General features: G+C 37.7%; 1 protein-coding gene across 1 annotated transcript in view; it reads right to left on the bottom strand.

The window, feature by feature from the left end:
* The window catches only part of CTNNA3 (catenin alpha 3), a 467,780-nt gene extending 453,753 nt beyond the window's left edge, over positions 1 to 14,027 (bottom strand). The window contains exons 1-2 of the mRNA XM_035543318.2: positions 13,919 to 14,027; positions 2,977 to 3,083 (exon numbers count right to left, since the gene is read on the bottom strand). Of these exons, the coding sequence (XP_035399211.1) occupies positions 2,977 to 3,078 (102 nt within the window). The 5' untranslated portion in view covers positions 3,079 to 3,083; positions 13,919 to 14,027. The remainder of the gene's footprint in view (positions 1 to 2,976; positions 3,084 to 13,918) is intronic.
* Between the last annotated feature and the right edge of the window lie 3,599 nt (positions 14,028 to 17,626).

Raw genomic sequence — 17,626 nt, 5'->3', positions numbered from 1 at the left:
TGGGAACATGAATGAACACTTCACTCTATGTGGTACTTAGCTGCCTGCTGGGGTTAAACCACAACACTATGGAAGCAATTGATACCTGAACATAACTATTATCACTTTGCTAATTTTACTACTCAAGGATTAAACAGATTTCACTCTGAGGATGAGATAGAGGATATTTTCCATTACATTATTTTATTAGTAAGTCTAGCACAAGCATGACAGTTATTAGATACTAGGTATGATAATGAAAATACTTTATGATCTACCTATTGCTTCACACCACTTGCTCCACTGAAGGATACGTCTCTGATAGAAGCCCAGAATTCAAGAAAGACTGTTTGTCTAACCTTGTTCCAAATGTACATCAAAGCAGCCATCAGCCAAATTTTGACAGTGTTCATTTTTTTATGTGCCAGTGCATTTACCAGAAAACCTCCTCAGAGAACTGTATTTAAAAGCCTTCCTTTCAAACCTGCTGTCCCCAAAACACCTGGAAAAAAATAAAAGCCGTGGACAAAGAGAACCCTTTGTGATCACCGCTGTCAGCTGCAGACTGCAAGGAAGAGATGGAATCTAGCCAACTCATTTCTAAAGTGACTTCCACACAGGCTTATTTATTATTTCCTCCTATATCGATGCCATTAACCAAATGATTGTCCTAAGACTTAATGTAATTGGAGCATCATACACTTCCACAGTCTTTTTCCTAACAGAGCTTCACAAGTCTCCTACATAAATCAAAATACAAATCTCTAAAGTTATCTGTGTTCAAAGCAGCAGCTGCTAAGTGAATCAGGCCAGAGTACCTGAGTACTCTTGTGCTATCTGTAACAGGTCTGATTCTTTCTAATCATAGGTAAGTTTTCATTTATTACCTGTCTAGCAACTTAATCATCCTTCAGTGAATGTTAGTTCTTGATCTCTGCTTTTGCATTTTCAACTTAGGTTTACTCCCTCTTCAAAATTGCAAGTTCCCCTTCCACAGTTGTTACAAAAGCAATAATGTTATAGGGAAAAAGTCAAAATTGTATTCTCTGAGCCAATGGGGTTTCCATTTTTAACATTGAAGCTTTTTATAGACACTTCAGAGTATTTATTTTTTAATATATTAGATGGTTTATTGTGTTGTTCTGAGACTGTATTTGTTTTATCGTGTTTCTTTGATCCAACAAAACTCAGGCCAAAATATAAATTTATTAATTTCTTGTAAAAATGCCCAGCGTTGCAGCTGCCTGAGCACAGGCTGACCTAGCAGCACATTAAGAGATGGTTTCAGAATGCAGTCTATCAAGACTTGTAAGCCTACCACTCAAACTAAATTTTAAAGTTCATCCACATACAATGGCCCATCCTGACAACTTCCCACAAACCACTGAGCTGTTACTGAGGTTTTAAACACTGCCAATCACACCCATACAAAAATAAATAAAAGGAAGACACAAGAGTAAGAGGCAGCTCAGTTAATAAAAGCTTAAACTGAAGAAACGATAAAAAGAAAAGGTTACTTTCTGAAAAAGAGAATTTTCCAGAAAGAACAATTGAGTAAGGAAGGAAAAGAACATCAAGTCAAAAATGAAAGAAGAAATTTCCGAGACAATCACGAAAAAAAAATGGATGAGAGAGATAGGCAAAGGCAAATGATTCAAATGAGGAAAATACAGCTTTGGTGAAGAGATACTTATTTCAATGAATTGTTTGTTTTTTAAATGAAATTCTTCTTAGGACATCCATTATAAAACGCAATCAGCACCTCTTTACTTTTCCTAGTTTTTAGACCATGTACAGAGAACTTCTAGAATAAATGAACTTTCTGTTGAACTGCAAATCAACATAAGAATCATCATCACACAAAATGTACTCTATATTTTCTTGTACTTATCTTTCACCTCCATATTCTTCTTTCCTCCAATCGTATCATTATATGCTGCCTCTTTGATTGTATCATCCAACAGTACCTCTATCTGATCACAACCCTTTGGCAAGCTCAGGGAACCAGCATGCAGAGGACTGGCTCCCAGAACAATGTATGACAGATACCAGAGCAGTGTATGACAAGAAGTGCACTCCTGGAATAAAAATTTACCATAAAACAAGGTTGCTGAGTGCAATCAAAACATGCCAATTAATGAGCTGTACAAAAATACTTTTCCTTTAATACTTGTTCAACAACAGTATTAACCTTAATTAAAATGATGATTTAATCTTTTTTAAATAGGGAAGTTGCAATTAGAAAAAAACTGAAATAACAGAAAACTTGGTAAATACTTAAATAAACTTAAATACTTAAATAAACTACACATTCCCAATTCTTACACGTCTATAAACAGAAGAACAGCCAGAATACATGCTCGAGTCTGGCTTTGCTCTATTTACACAGTCATTCTCCCAGTAAGTTTTTCCTGTTGTTGCTTATTAGCATATACTGTTTAATAAAAAGTTACTGTCTTTAGCAGGCATTACTCAATGAGCTTGGAAATATATTAATCAACCAATCACAGAAACTATTTCATAGCCATTATACCTGGACATCTTCACAACCTGAAAAACTACGAAGTACTCTTTGCATATTACCAAATGAATAAGAGATCTGAATGTGAAGTCACACTTTTTTGTGCCTACCCAAACTGCAGCCAGAACAATGACTGCCACGTAAATATTCCCTGAGGCACCAGGAAGAAGACTACTAAATAAGCAGTGTACAGCTGTGACAAGTAGTTTGATCTGCAACATCTTGGCAAAGCTGAAGGACAGTGATAGTCTGGTATCTTTGTGATACATGTAACTGACTAATTGAAGCATGTTCTTCAACATGTTTGCCCTAAGTAAAATGAAAAGAATATTCAAAATAGAAGAGGTCCTTTCTGTTCCTTACCCTGTAACATATTGCTGCAGAGGCCTGAACACACTTAGCAACCCACTTATCTTCTTATAAGCAACCCACTTATCTTCTTATTTTCTAACTTATTTTCTGCAGTATTAAAATACCTGAATTATCAATGGTTCCAGTAATTTTTCCACTGTAAACGTCTGGATGTGCAGATCCTGAGGATCAATTTTCAGTTTAACGCTTGGCACTTTTGTTGACATTTCACCTAGGTACAAAGCAAAAAAATGCAATAAGTAATTATTAGCCATAACAGCTCATTGCCCTCTGTCAGCACCCAGAGACTGCTTGCTGGAGTAGATTTGGCTCCACAACTGGCTTAGGATTTCAAGAGATACAATTAAGGTTGTTATTACTTGCTTCCTAATTGTGAAAAAAATACAAAAAAACTTGCACAAACTGAAATAACAGATTTTAAAAATATACAATTGTCTTTTGAGATTTCTAAATTGACTATGTATTAAAAATTATGAGAGTAATGCATTATAAGTCCTTTCAATATAAATTCTCTAGTAGTAAATGAAATTGAGCTATAAAGAAAACAATACATTGCATTAGCAAATCTATTGCAAAAATTGCATTACTGAATTTATCACAGAAGAAAAACACTACTGCTATGTCTACAACACCTATATCTTATTCCACATGTTCAATCACAATGGTCATAATAAACAGTTTGAGAACACAAACACAGAGCAGCTCCTAGAAGGCTTGGTAATTAATGACCGGAGTAAGTGAAACATTTAGTTATAAAATAACCTGTTATAGCAAATATTTTTAAAGTGTTAAGGCAGATTAAGTCAAGAAAACCTATAACTGAAGTCAGTAAGATGGAATTAAAGCTAAGTAAGGGCTTTAAAGTGAATCAATCATTCATTAGGAGCTTGATCCAAAGCCCACTGATGCTAATTTCAGGGTTTTCACTCAGTTCACCAGGTCCTAGTTGAGGCCTTTAGCTGCAGTGAATTGTGCTTGTGCCAGCAAAGAATTATAACCATGCTTTAGTAGGAATGCAACTAATTATTGCTCCGAAATAAAAGACTGAATTTTCCAGCAACTTAGGTTCCCATAAAACATAGCTCTGCAAAGCCTTTTTATCCAATAAAGACTTCAAACACACAAGTAATGGATATCTGTCCTTTTTAAGCAGGACTTATTAGAACCATTGATGCTGTATAATAAAGTAATAAGGTAGTTCGTCTGTGCAAGCTAAAAAGATATATTGTCACCTTCTGGTGAACCTAGCATTGATTTAACACAACACTGTAGATTTAAGGTTTCTATACCAAATTGTATAGGAATTGTGCCAAATTATTTCATAATAGGTATACACATTTCACTTGCAGAGATAACAAGATAGTACGAACAATATATTAAAGCATTAATGGTAGAGATAAATTAGGTTTTCGCCATTCCCAGTAATGGTTATACACAAGTACTAAGTTTAGTGCTTTACTGTAAACTACACAAGATGCGGCTCTAGGTTCCCCACAATTCAGTTGCACACAATCAGTTGAGAGTATGCAAAGAACTGATTTTTCAGTTTTATTTCTATTTCCAAGTCAAAAGATATAAAACAAAAACCTGACATGAAGTTGACTAGAATTACTCTTTCTTCCATAGAAATTTGCAGAAAAAGAGAACTTTAGAAATGTCAACACTAATCATTTGGCCATATTTTATACATTTAGTTCTTAGACACTTGTAACAAAAAACAAGGAAACCAAAATTGCTGGCATCTGTGGTTCTCTTTCTGTCCAAAGAATCGGTAGGTAGACTACTCCCCCAGTTTTAAGAGACTCCAAAGCAACTTACCCTTCTGTTTGAAGGGAACTGACCCTGCACACACACCATCATTCACCACTTCAGAAACGCAGATGTCTCCTAGTCAAAGGGGCTGCAGCTCTTCTGCTAGCTCAGACTAACTGTGTGTATCTCTACACACTGTATACTAGTGTGTATCTCATGGGATAAAGTTGTATGTACACCAAGAATACAAATCCCACCTCTTATTCCCACAACCTCATTGCAACCATTAGAAATGGATTTGAGCTGGATGACTCAGTATCTTCTGCTGATTCTTTTCTACTCGGTGTAAAGTACTTATTTATCCACTTAGCTAGGACAGGAACAGGTTAAAAACACAGTGTAGCTGTAGACACTGGTGGCTAAGGAATGCTCCCAGAAAGCAAAATACTTTGTTTCCAGACCTTGTTCAAGTAGTGTTTTCAGTATTTCAGACCAATGAGAACCAGGAAAGGCAGAAGACATCAGAAGTTAAACTCAAAATACATCCAGGCACATTCAACACAATAAACATCTTACTGGATCAGCATAACAGTCCATCCAGCTCAGTATGCTTGTCATGGCCAGGCTATACAGTGAGGACATGCAAGCCTGTCTATTTCCTATGGTTCAGTCTTCCCATACACGTCCAGCATCCAGAACCGTTTGAGGGATATCAGAAGGCATATCCCTAATCTAGGATCCATTTAAGGACACACTTTTTATTAATTTGACAGACCTTTTCAAACTTTCACATGGAAAACTGAAAAGAAGAAAGTAAAATCTCACATGTAGTTGTCAAAATGGTAATATTTAAAAGCTCAATAAATCTAGAGGAAAAAGCATTGACATTAAAAGTTTATGGAGATGGACTCTTTATCAGGAAGTGCAGTGATAGCACAAGGGATAATACCTTTAAACTAAAAGAGGGTAGATTTAGATTAGTTATTCAAAGGAAATTCTTTACTGTGAGGGTGGTGACGCACTGACCCAGGTTGGCCAGAGAAACTGTGAATGCCCCATCCCTGGGAGTGTTTAAGGCCAGGTTGGGTGAGGCTTGGAACCACCTGGTCTGGTGGGATGGGTCCCTGCCTACGGCAGGGGAGTTAGAACTAATCCCTTCCAACTGAAACCGCTCCATGATGGGTGAAAAAGGGAGAGCTGGAAGAGAACAACTCCATATCCAAGGAGCAGTCCACTGCACAGAAACAACAGAAACCAACCATTTCCCATCTGACTGGTAACCATCTGGCAACTGAAAACACTGGGGACAGAGGCATTATTAATGCTTTGTTTGGTGGCTTACCAGTCCTAGCTCTCTATTGTACCTATTAGTCAACAAACAATTGTTTTGCACTCTATAGTTTATGTCCCATTTTCAGAGTCACCTTATACAGTAGAAGATGCCCACACAAAAGCGACCAGGAAAGACACAGTCAAAATTTAAAAGTTGTGGGTTTTGTTTTTTTTCTAGGGCAAATCAATTTTATTATTCAAATACGATGGCACCATGCATCTGACTGGTAAAAATACATGGTATACGCATACCCTGAGGCCAATACTGGAACTAGTTTAGAAAAACACTTACATGGTTTCAATTATCTGTATTCAGGAAAATATTTCCTAAATGCTTACATTCTAATATTTAGAAGTAACCACTTTCTCCTCAACCCTTCATAGGTTGTTCCAGAGCATAAGACCAGATTATATAAATTAACACTGCTCCTGAAAAACTGTCAGTGAGAGCCAGTCCCCATTAAAAAGTGGGCATAACTACTTACTTACATGGAAGCATCCAGATTCTGGCTCCATTAGAAACATTTCAATAACAAAACGGTAACAGGTGAACCAGCAATTAATTGCACCTGGAAACCCTATATGGCAAGCACAAAATTGCTGAAGCCAAAGGCATTACACTCAGGTAATGCATCTGAGCAGCACCCAGTTTTAATCCGTATTAATTATTTCAAGTCCACTGAATCATTTTAATGAAGCTGCAGCCATCTGCAAGTTTTGCTACACACTAAAGCGGGGCCTGTGATTCGTTCCTAGACTTTCATCCTGTCACAGAACTAGATTTGGTCTCTCAATGAACTGAAATTAACACTGACATTAGGGCACAATTTGACTCATGACTAAATATTCTGTTTATTTCATCCTTATCACAGCCACAGCCTTGACTTTTTGTAAGGAGAGCTAAATTCAGGCAAGAAATAGTGGGCAACTACCTCGGCTGGCATCCTGACAAAGTAATCTTAACGGTATCTGTTTATACTTCTCTTCTGCTAGGACTGCATTTATTGTTTCAAAGCTCAGCTCGTTTCTTTGAGTTCTAATTGCAATACAATTTTTGAAAACTGACGATGACTTTCTAAGACTACAAAGCTGTGCTGAGAATAAAAATGTAGGTTGTGTGTGCACGTTATCCTCATTTCTGTAGCTTGTGACTCCACCTTTCAATTTAACAGTTCTTTCAGCTTCACAAATCTGCAGTTAACTATCCCACATGTACCCAAACATTAAAATACTTCAGATCACCTTTATCACTCAGTAACATTCAGTCGTAGAAAAGGACATCTTGAATGTGAAACGTTAAAAATATATGTTTTAAAAACAAAGTCATTGTTTAGGATAAAAGTTTCATAATACCTGCTACACTCCCTGGCTTCTTTATATTGCATTCCTCTTCGATTGCTGTATTTGCATTCCTATTTAATAGCTGTTTAACTTGTCTCTTCCGTAATACAACGGTAGTGCATACACTTTTGGTTGATGTCGCAGTACTGGCACACAGAGCATACGTCATTTCTGTACCTACCTGTCAGCATGCTGGTACAGCCCATATAACAAAGAAGCACCCACACTGCTGGAAAGTTTTTTCTGCGGCATTCACCACTGAATAAAAAGGCCATTTAATTCAATAAAAGACTCTCCTCCAAATTCTACAGGATTGCATCAAACAAACCATATCCTTAAAAAGAAGTCTTTTCTTGCTATATGCAATTCATGAATTTAGTGGTCCTCTAAACCACTACAATGAATCTCCCTTCTACTCACATCAAAGAAACGTTTGTTTTAAATATGATATTGCTGGTTCACAACCCCCATCTTTGACATGATTTTCGCAAGCCTCCCAGAATACGGGTACATTTTGAAATCCATCACAACAGTTGCAAATGGATTATATTGATTGTTGTGAATTCTTTCTGGGCAAGATATGCATCAGTTGCAAGGGGACAAGTAAGAACTGGATATAGACAGCATTTCATGCTTCTACTGAGATTTGAAGAAACCACAAGATGATTGCCAGGTTATTTTTTCTGCACATACAGTCATGCTTTAAGTTTGTAGAGACTTCAAGTCACTGGTAGAAGGGTATTAACAGCTGCTCTACTCAAAATTCAGAAGTTAGACCTTTGCTGCTTGCAGCAAGAGCTGCCCCCCTTTTCTCTCCGGGCATCTTCCTACACTACAGATCACCTCTGATGGTCAGACCTCTTATAAAATTTGGCAGATTAAGTACAGTTTAATTATAGTCACTTCCTCTTACTAAAGATCATTCTGCTCCAGCATCCTACCACTGAACAGTCTCAAATTTGCAAAATGTTACAAATCCAATTGCATTTTTGAGGATCACAAAAAACTCCACATGCTTTGACTTTACCTTCTGTGTTTTTAGATTGTTAAAACATAGCATGTTGCATAACATAGATATTTTTATTCTTTGCTCCAGTCCTCACTCAGCTGGCTTTTCAACTCAACAATGGCTTTTTTAAGTTGCTTTCTGGAAATTTTCATTATATTCTAAGGCATAATCTATTTAAAAGGCTCAATTCCTGATTCTAGTTGTTCCTCCCCCTACAATTCTAATGCTTCCTTTACGCAGCCAAAATAGGAAAATAAATTTGCAAGCAAATGCAGTAAAGAGTGCAAACTTTTTATTGATACTCTGACCATGTATCTTTAACTTATCGATCTCTTCGTTAGTGTTATTTATCATATTAGTAAATCAGTATTTTTTTTAAAATATAGTATACTATGAGACAGAAAGAAAAATATGCAGGCAGTAAAGATCATTCTGTGGCTTTTCTCTGACATTTCCACTTAGAAAGTAAACATCTGACCTTCCACAACGTCTTCATAAAGCAAAGAAATTTAGGTCATAACACACAGATGATTAAATTTTTTTTGAAATATATAGCTACTCCCATATTATATGCCCTCTAACTACAGCACAGATCTAGACTGTAAGATATTTTGGTAAAAGTCTGCTATAACCTCACACTTGGTTACATTAACCTTTACAGTAGGCAATTTCAGCACTGTAGACCAACAGCTCTTACAACACTTAGGATGTTAAGCATGTGTCACAAGATACAGTTCTGTCTCTGAACAGCCAGAAAAGCAACCACCTGCACACTTCTACAAGTGCTGCGAACTTAAAACAAGAATTTTGTCTTGTCAGCAGAGGCATCCAAACTGGAAATGCCAAGTGTTCTGGTGTAAGAAAAAAAGACACTCCAAAGACAAGTGAAAGTTTATATCAACCTGCAACATAATGTGAACACAGACAATGTCTGAAAACTGCAGGTAGTAAGTAAACTGTATACAGGCATAGATGAACTAGTCAGTGTCAGAAGGCAGAGCCAAAGATATTCTGCAAGTTAGGAAAAGTTAACTTTAGAACCCATTTCCTGCTAAGTCATTACAAAACTAATAGCACATCACTCACCTATCCTAGAATACAAACGGTCCATATTCAGAACTAAAGCAACTGCCTATTAAATATCCTTGTGTTAGGAGCTTCAGTGCAACTGTCTGGCTCACTATTTGGCTTCTGAGGCATCTGCAAGGGACTGCCTGACAAGCTCTCCAGTGTATTTCAGGATGACTGACACGACACAGCGGCTGCTGAAGGGGTGGCAGGGGGATGGGCATCCTTAAAGCTATATTCGAGTGCAGAAATATGTAAAAAAAGAAAAAGGTTAAAAACCCTTTTAATAAAAACAAATTTGAACAATTAAATGACATGAAACATGCCATTACTCATACTTCTGGTGCTTATTTCTTGCGATTTTAAGCATGGCTATTGTTTCCCCATACATTTTGGTTGTACGCCAACTTCTGTCTCAAGGCAATGACTCAGACTTTTGAACTGGACAGCAAAAGGATTCATAAGGCTCTTACCCAGTCACTTGGCACCAAATTTGTTTTCTTTTCCCCCCATTGTATGTTATTCAACACCGGCATACAATATATTATCCTATCCATTTCATAAAATGCACAGGCCTATAGGGTAGATAAGTATTTGTGAACAAGATACACGTGCATAGCACACCCAAGGATTTCTAAGACATGATTCATTGCTGAGAGTATTTAAAAGAATGTTTCATCTTTAATTCATATTTATTATGTAATAGCTCCATCAATTGGTGAAAACACCATTTTTTTTTAATTTGTAATCAGCTTTTGCTACAGAGTAAAGTATAGGAAGAACAAATCAGGTTTTACAGCAGCAACAAAAACAGTGGCTGTATTTTTATTTAATCCTCTAGCTGATGCATGAAAAAAAAAAAGATATTCAGAAACACAGGAATTTTCTGTTAAAATGTACAAGTTGTGTTTCAAAATAATAGCATGGACTTTCCTGTTTTAATGCCTGCTGTATTTCAAGGGCCAGACCACGCACTAGAATGCAACAATACTTCCAACACTGGGGGAGAATATCATTCATTTAACACTGGAGAAAATCCTTAATGCACCTGGCAAATCAGATTTCCATATGAAGCTGTCAGGTTACACCGTAACTACTTCAGATTGTCATTTCTTATCATTAGCAACAGGAAAAACATCTGCTAAAGCAAAGGCAGCACAAAGAAAAGAATAGCCAGAGAACTGACGAAGGTGGCAAGAACTGACTACCTGAAGGCTACTAACAGTCTTTGCATTTAGAGGTACATTTACAATGAAGTAGCCAAAAGATATTTTTAATGCTGAGGGTAAAAATAAAATAAAATAAAATAAAATAAAATAAAATAAAATAAAGTATTTATTGTGAAATTTTTTCACCCCTCTGTGTTTCATTCTTTTTAATCCTTTGGCCAACTTCAACTACATCTGAAAAACAGAATTCCAATGGACACAAGATTTCTACCAAATTTTTCAACATTGTTCTCAGCATAAATAACTAGAGATTATCATACATCATCCCTTAAAATGAATCTACCAAGAAAAAGAATGCAGTATTGGCCTAGTTCTTACTGGATACAGAAGAATCCACATGGTGAGGAACAGCTTGTGACTGAACTAATGGTATGAAAAGCTTCAGTTAAGGTTTATAGAAAAAAATGTTTGAGATGGGGAACACATTATACCTCAGTCAGTGAACATGTCTCTTGCAAAATGTCTGACATCTAGTAAGATACCAAGTTATGATTTTTCCCAGGATTGTAACATTCTGGATGTGCTCTTTTCCTTGAGAAACAGTCATGACTACTTTTCATATAGTGCATTCCATCAAAGCACTTTTGCATGCAGAGGTCATCTTTCAATACTTAAGTCAAGCAAAGAGAATCCCCAAGAAAAGTTATTTGCTTATGACCATACAGAATGCCAATGGCAGAATCAGGGATGCAACTCCCTAGTCGCTAGAGCACCTTACTCCCACTTTAACTGTGGCCAATAAAAGAGGCTCAAGAGTAAAAAAAACATTTCTGACCACAATTTGTAATATAAATCTAAAGAATATAATTTCTTCTTCCATATTCAGGTCAAAGTTACTCAGACACTATTATTTCTTATTCTTAGTAACATCAGCTAACACATTCTTCTCCCTTAAATATACTATCAAAATTACTGCCTTGGTTGAATGCACTCTCCCACAGCCAGTTGCAACACACTGACAAGCTCTAGGAGACATTCCAGCAGAGGTGTGAATCCTATGGTCTGACCAGCTGCACAGCAGTTGGCTTTGCACTAGCATGCCAGACTCAACCATGCGTCATGCCAGACACTTCAACCAACAACTATCCAGAAATGTGTGCTATGGTCCCAAGTCTACAGCCTCAGCAAGGAAAACCTCCTCCACTGAGGTTATCACTATAGAAACTTGCAGGTTTGACAGTGTTGCTATTTTATTAGCAGTAAACTAAATAATTCCCCTGATATCACTGAAATTCTAGAGGATATACACCACTGAGAACAGAATCCAAACACTCCTTCTTGGTTTATAGATACTTTAACAATCCTATATTCCTAACACTTCCTTCCAAGGTACATTTTTCCACGAACTGAATTTTTGTGTCTCAGAACTACAGTTGTAATGTTTAAGATACCAAAACAGAAACTACTTCAGAAAAAAAGAAAGCAGCATGACATCAAATGGCACCATTTCATTCAAAAAGAGAAGGTTTTCATGAATATTTTACCAAAGAATACAGAGTGGGTCTGAAAAAAAGAATATATATATATGTATTTTACATATGAACGAACCTCTGGGCTATTTTCATTGCATGCACTTTGACCCTTGAACAAGCACCCCTTTCTCTTTAAGTGGCTTACAGTTCCTCCATGGATGGCTATCCTGTGCTGGTAATGATAGGTTAAGAAGGTTTGGCTTCAAGCCCTCCCCTTTGTTATCACTTTTAAAGTGTTCCTATCTCTATTCAGAACCAGAGACTGTTCAAATAAAGTTCAAGTTGACCTTCCACTAAAAATAGGATATTGTTCAGCTCATGGGAGAAAAAAAAACACATCACTAAACAACAATTTCCACGATGCACTACTGTAAGATTTAATGTTTTTCCTGTTAAGTATAGCTCCTCCATTTATCCTTTTTGTTATTTGTTGGGGGTTATCTACTACAACATTTATAATGTTTTGTGTAACAAATGTTTATTTCTTACTCCATTGCAATGAGTTAAAAATGTTTTTCCCCTTCTTTGTAGGATTGCTAATTTTCAGAAGAGAATGTTTCATACCCACACGTTACCCATGATGCTTCACCATCATGTACCATTTTATGCAAGTATTTTCAAATTAATATAATCCGTAGAGATTTACATTCTTCATCTTCTTCAGCAACCCAAACAGCTTAATTGTTCTCTTCTGCTGTCTCCTGACATGCAGGAATCAACCTCAAAATTAACAGTAGCACATAAAATCACTGTTTTTTAAGCATGCGTTCATTTTGAGAAACGCATGAAAAAAAGAGAAACCACACCATTTTGGATGCCCGCAAGCAGCTCATCAGCCAGCACCTACAAAGGCGTTAACTAAAAAAATGGGGATAAAGAAACAGTATTTAAACAAAACGGTATGTGTGTACAGACCTTTGATTTTAACACGCACGTATTCATTCTTCCAATGGGACTCCTGGCACAGCAAGGCACCTTATTTCCTCTATCGACTCCAACAACAATTTTCAAATCAAAGTCTGGCTCAGAAGAGAAACCCTACTTACCTGACGCACTGTTTCTGGTGAAACAGCTTCAAAAATATTGACTAACGATAATTCTGCCTCTTTTGACTCCTACGCTCATTCTAACACAATAAGCATTTGATGGAGAATAACCCCATAAAAATTGTTTTAAAGTAAATTAATTTCCTAATACCAACCGATTAGGAATAGGAGAGAAGAACAACAATTCATTTCGTACTTCTTCTAAATGCTTATCACCAGGATTAATTCTTTGCTGTTTTAAGTCTTTGTGGCTTCACTAGGTCTGCACATACCTCACATCTTTAATAAGAGGAATCCAAATACATTTTACATAACTGAAAATAGTCTTGGTATACATATTACCCCTCGCTTAGAACAAGTATCTTTTATATCTTAATAACAAATAATTGTATAAAATTGCCTTGTATTTTCAACACTAGGTGATAAATGTACATTTACATAAACCTTCCTAACATTATAAGCAAAATTCCAAGTACAAGGAAGTAAATCTTCGATAAAATAATAGCATTCACACAACATTTTATCTTTCCTTTAACAATATTCTGATACTGTTTTCCTATTTGGAAAATACACCTACCCATTGGACACCACTGGCTACTGGCTTGAAGTGGCAGGATCATCATTTTGAATATTCAGAATATGAAAAAAAAATCATGTTCAGAAGTTTTTTTCTAGGAAGCATGTTAAGAAAACTCATCCTTTTAACTCAGGCCTCAAAGTGATTATTTAATGACTAGTTTAACTCAAAGCCTCATGTTCTTTCGCTAAATGGAAAATTCATTTCTCTTTAATCTTACCTTTCAAATCAAGACTCTAACACAAGATCCCAGAAACAGCTCAGTGAAGAACTCCTCTTGATGGTGCTTGACTTTAGAGGCACAGACAGTGAGACAGCAAATGACTGCCTGCCCTTCCTTGCCTCCAAAAAAAGCAGGAGGGGAAGAGTCAGAATGGGGAGGAGAGTATCCGTTTGGGACCTCCTCCCAAGCTGTATGTTCCTGACATTACTGACAACTTGTTACTGAAAACAGTGCTTAAAAAAAGCCCAGGCTCATTATTAGTCTTGGAACACAGTCTGTCACTGAGCTTTTAGACATTCAATCAGATGCCACTGAAGTCAATGGTAAAGTCCCCTCAGAAATCACTGAGTTTGAGGTTGAACATGGGAGGGCAAAATGGAAGAATGAAAGCAAAGGCCATTACTATAAAACTCAGGTCAAATACAGTTGCAATGTACGTACCAGGAACTTTCACACAAAACACGATTTACATGAATTTTCATTTACCTTTGTATCACAAAACACTCAGAATGTATTTCCAGATGAATAAACCCACATTTATAGTATTTTCCACCAAGGTAGCCATTTAAAACAGGCACAGTGAAGTTTTGCTAAATAAGAATTATAGCAGATTTGAGAAACTCAAACTGCATTATACAGAAATACGCATGTCCCAAAAAAAGAAGGAAGTTAAAAAAGGGCAGAAGCTGTCCAATACTTCTCTGAATTCTGCAAGAAACCATCTATTCTACTGCTTAAGATTGTAATGGTTTTGTTCAGGTTTTCAGACAGTACAGGTTGTGTCAGGCTGAATTTTCTTTTTGGAAAATTTCAACCAAAACAGTATGGTTATTTTTAGTTGTTTTGGAGGTGAGAAGGGCACAGACATCCTGAAGGCTGAGGTAATCTGACACCAGGTGAAGAACACTGGAGGGACACAACTGCATGTAAAAAAAAAAAAAAAAGAGAGAAACCAGAGGAACAATGAGTACATACTGTGATACTTCACAGGTGAGGAAAACACAAGACTGGGACAGACATTAAGAGACAGTACTGAGACAGTTGGAGGGGATGAAACAATATCTATCTATTGGGCCCTGTCATGCAACAGCCAACTGACTTCAGTAGCACCTTCTGCACTTAAAGCTGCACAGAACATTTAAAAGTCAGGTGAAAGGTGATATTGTATACAGAACATCTCATGGAAGATTTCTTCCCCCTAGCAACAGCTTCAAACAATATTCATAGAAACAAAGGAAACTTTTCTAGATGAAAAAGTCTTTTTCCGGATTCTTTATTATGGGGAAATGTACATGGTACTGTTATATTAAACTTACTATTTCATTCGTAATTCTTTCCCTTCAGAATTTTAAGAATCAACCTGGGAAGATAATTCTTTCTTTGCTCAGCTCCAACTCATGACTTTCAAAAGCATGAACGACAACAGACAGAGAAGAGAGCAGCTACACTAATTAAGATTCAACTTCCTGAGCACTGTGCCAAAACTGTGATGCAAACCAAGCTTAAATATTACTAATTGCTGTTAATCAAGACAGATTTTCTCAGCATTTCCAAATTCTTATTTACTTCATAAACATTATTGAAAGATAAGTTTTTTGAAACAAAAAAGTCACTTAATTGCAAGATTCAAACTAGGCAAGTGAAATTTATCTAGATATTCACTATACTTTTGGATCTTTGTAACTGCATCAGTGCTCGGCAGTCAGTAACTATGTTGGTGAACAGAGATCCTCCATATTTTAATAAATACATGAGTAAAAGTTGGGGGAAATACCAGCTTTATTTCGTGTTCTTTGTCCTGCCATTTGCATTACATCATGTGGAATGGAATTCAGCTGACTTTGTTAGTGTTTAAAATGGCACAAGATGCTTAAGATATTTATCTCACAAGCACCCAGTATGCCGAGGGTCTCCCATAGACCTCAAACATGAATGCCAGGGCTGAATATGAGGATGCTGTAAGAAAACAAGCATCTAGCAGGGCTGTACACACCCATTAATGGGTAATGGTGAAGATGGTGAATGGCCTAGAGGGGAAGACGTATGAGGAGCAGCTGAGGTCACTTAGCCTGTTCAGCCTGGAAAAGAGGAGGCTGAGGGGAGACCTCCTCGCAGTCTACAGCTTCCTCGTGATGGGGAGTGGAGGGGAAGACGCTGATCTATTCTCTTTAGTCACCAGTGATAGGACCTGCAGGAATGGTGTCAAGCTGAGGCAGGGGAGGTTTAGGCTAGACATCAGGAAGAGGTTCTTCACCGAGAGGGTTCTCACACACTGTAACAGGCTCCCCAGGGACGTAGTCACTGCACCAAGCCTGTTGGAGTTTAAGAAGCGATTGGACTGTGCACGTAGTCACATGGTCTGAATTTTTGGGTAGACCTGTGTGGTGCCAGGAGTTGGACTCGATGATCCTTATGGGTCCCTTCCAACTCAGGATATTCTACGATTAATCATTCCCAAGTTGCCTTTACCTTAACAAATCCTCCCAGAAAGTTACTGCTATAAGGATTTTTCAGTAGATCTTGCATTTCATTGGTTAAGAACAAAACTCTTCAGTAGCAGGCACGTGTTATTACAAGTAAGCATCACAAATTTTGAAGCATATATCTAAAAATATTTTAACAGCATGAATTACTGTAAACCACTATATATGATACTATACTTTTTCACCTCGGCTGTCTTCCAGATTTCCATAACAGCCTTCTTGTAAAAGAGGCTTGTCTGAGCCTCTTTAATGTACAGTATCTATTAATGATTCTTAATTTCTTATTTCATAACTTTTACACCCTACTGAATTTAATGCTCTGAATTGTACACCTAGATTATTTTTCAGTAATTTCTCTGGTTTTAATCTTTTGTTCTGCGAAGTTTTACTTGTCAATGCAATCTGATGGCATCCAAACAGAAAAACAGATCATCACCACTTCAATATCAGTCATTTCACTGTGAAAACTCCACTAAATGTATCATGAAATAAAATTTGGAGTTTGCTTAATGTCCTTTTTCTATATTTAATTTACTGTAAACATGGTGTATGTTTAGATATGTGGCTCCCTCAGAGCTACATTTCCTCTTCAATAAGGGATAAAATTCACATATATCATCTTTCCACCTGAGAGCCTTCCCAGATTATATATGAAAGGCTCTGTCTGAACCAAAGCCCATTAAAGACACACTCACCTATGCCCTAATGTGGCCAGCGCCCTGTTCCCCCCTCACTCACCCCTCGCTCCCAGCCCTCATCCTCCTCCACAGAGGGATGCAGGTGCTCATGCCCCATTACCTGAGGTAGGCAGAACCATCCCCCCCCCCCCCCAGTCCGAGGGCAGGACTGCAGTACGGGGAGAAAGGGAGGAAACTCCCTGCCACCCTCCTCCTCCTCCTCCTCACTCAGCTCTAACTCGCACGCAAACCGGAGCAGAACGACGACAAAGCTCGCCGCAACCACAGAGACAAGGACGGGAACAGCCGACGAAGCACTTCCGTCCTGTGAGGGAACAACTCTGCACACGGCCCCACCCCAACACCTCCCCGCACCTGCCTCTACAGCCAATAGCTCTGCACACGGCCCCACCCCCCCCAACGACTGTGCATACGCCCGGCACGTGGCGCTCTGAGGAACCTCTTCCCTACTGTCGCAGTGTGTCCGCGGACAGGTACTTTTCTGAGGGAATGTCCCTCATGTAACTCGCCCACCACTCGCCAAA

Source organism: Cygnus atratus, chromosome 7, assembly GCF_013377495.2.
Source record: "Cygnus atratus isolate AKBS03 ecotype Queensland, Australia chromosome 7, CAtr_DNAZoo_HiC_assembly, whole genome shotgun sequence".
Taxonomy (NCBI): domain Eukaryota; kingdom Metazoa; phylum Chordata; class Aves; order Anseriformes; family Anatidae; genus Cygnus; species Cygnus atratus.
The sequence above is the reverse complement of the archived record's forward strand: the minus strand, read 5'-3'. Positions and strand labels throughout refer to the sequence as shown.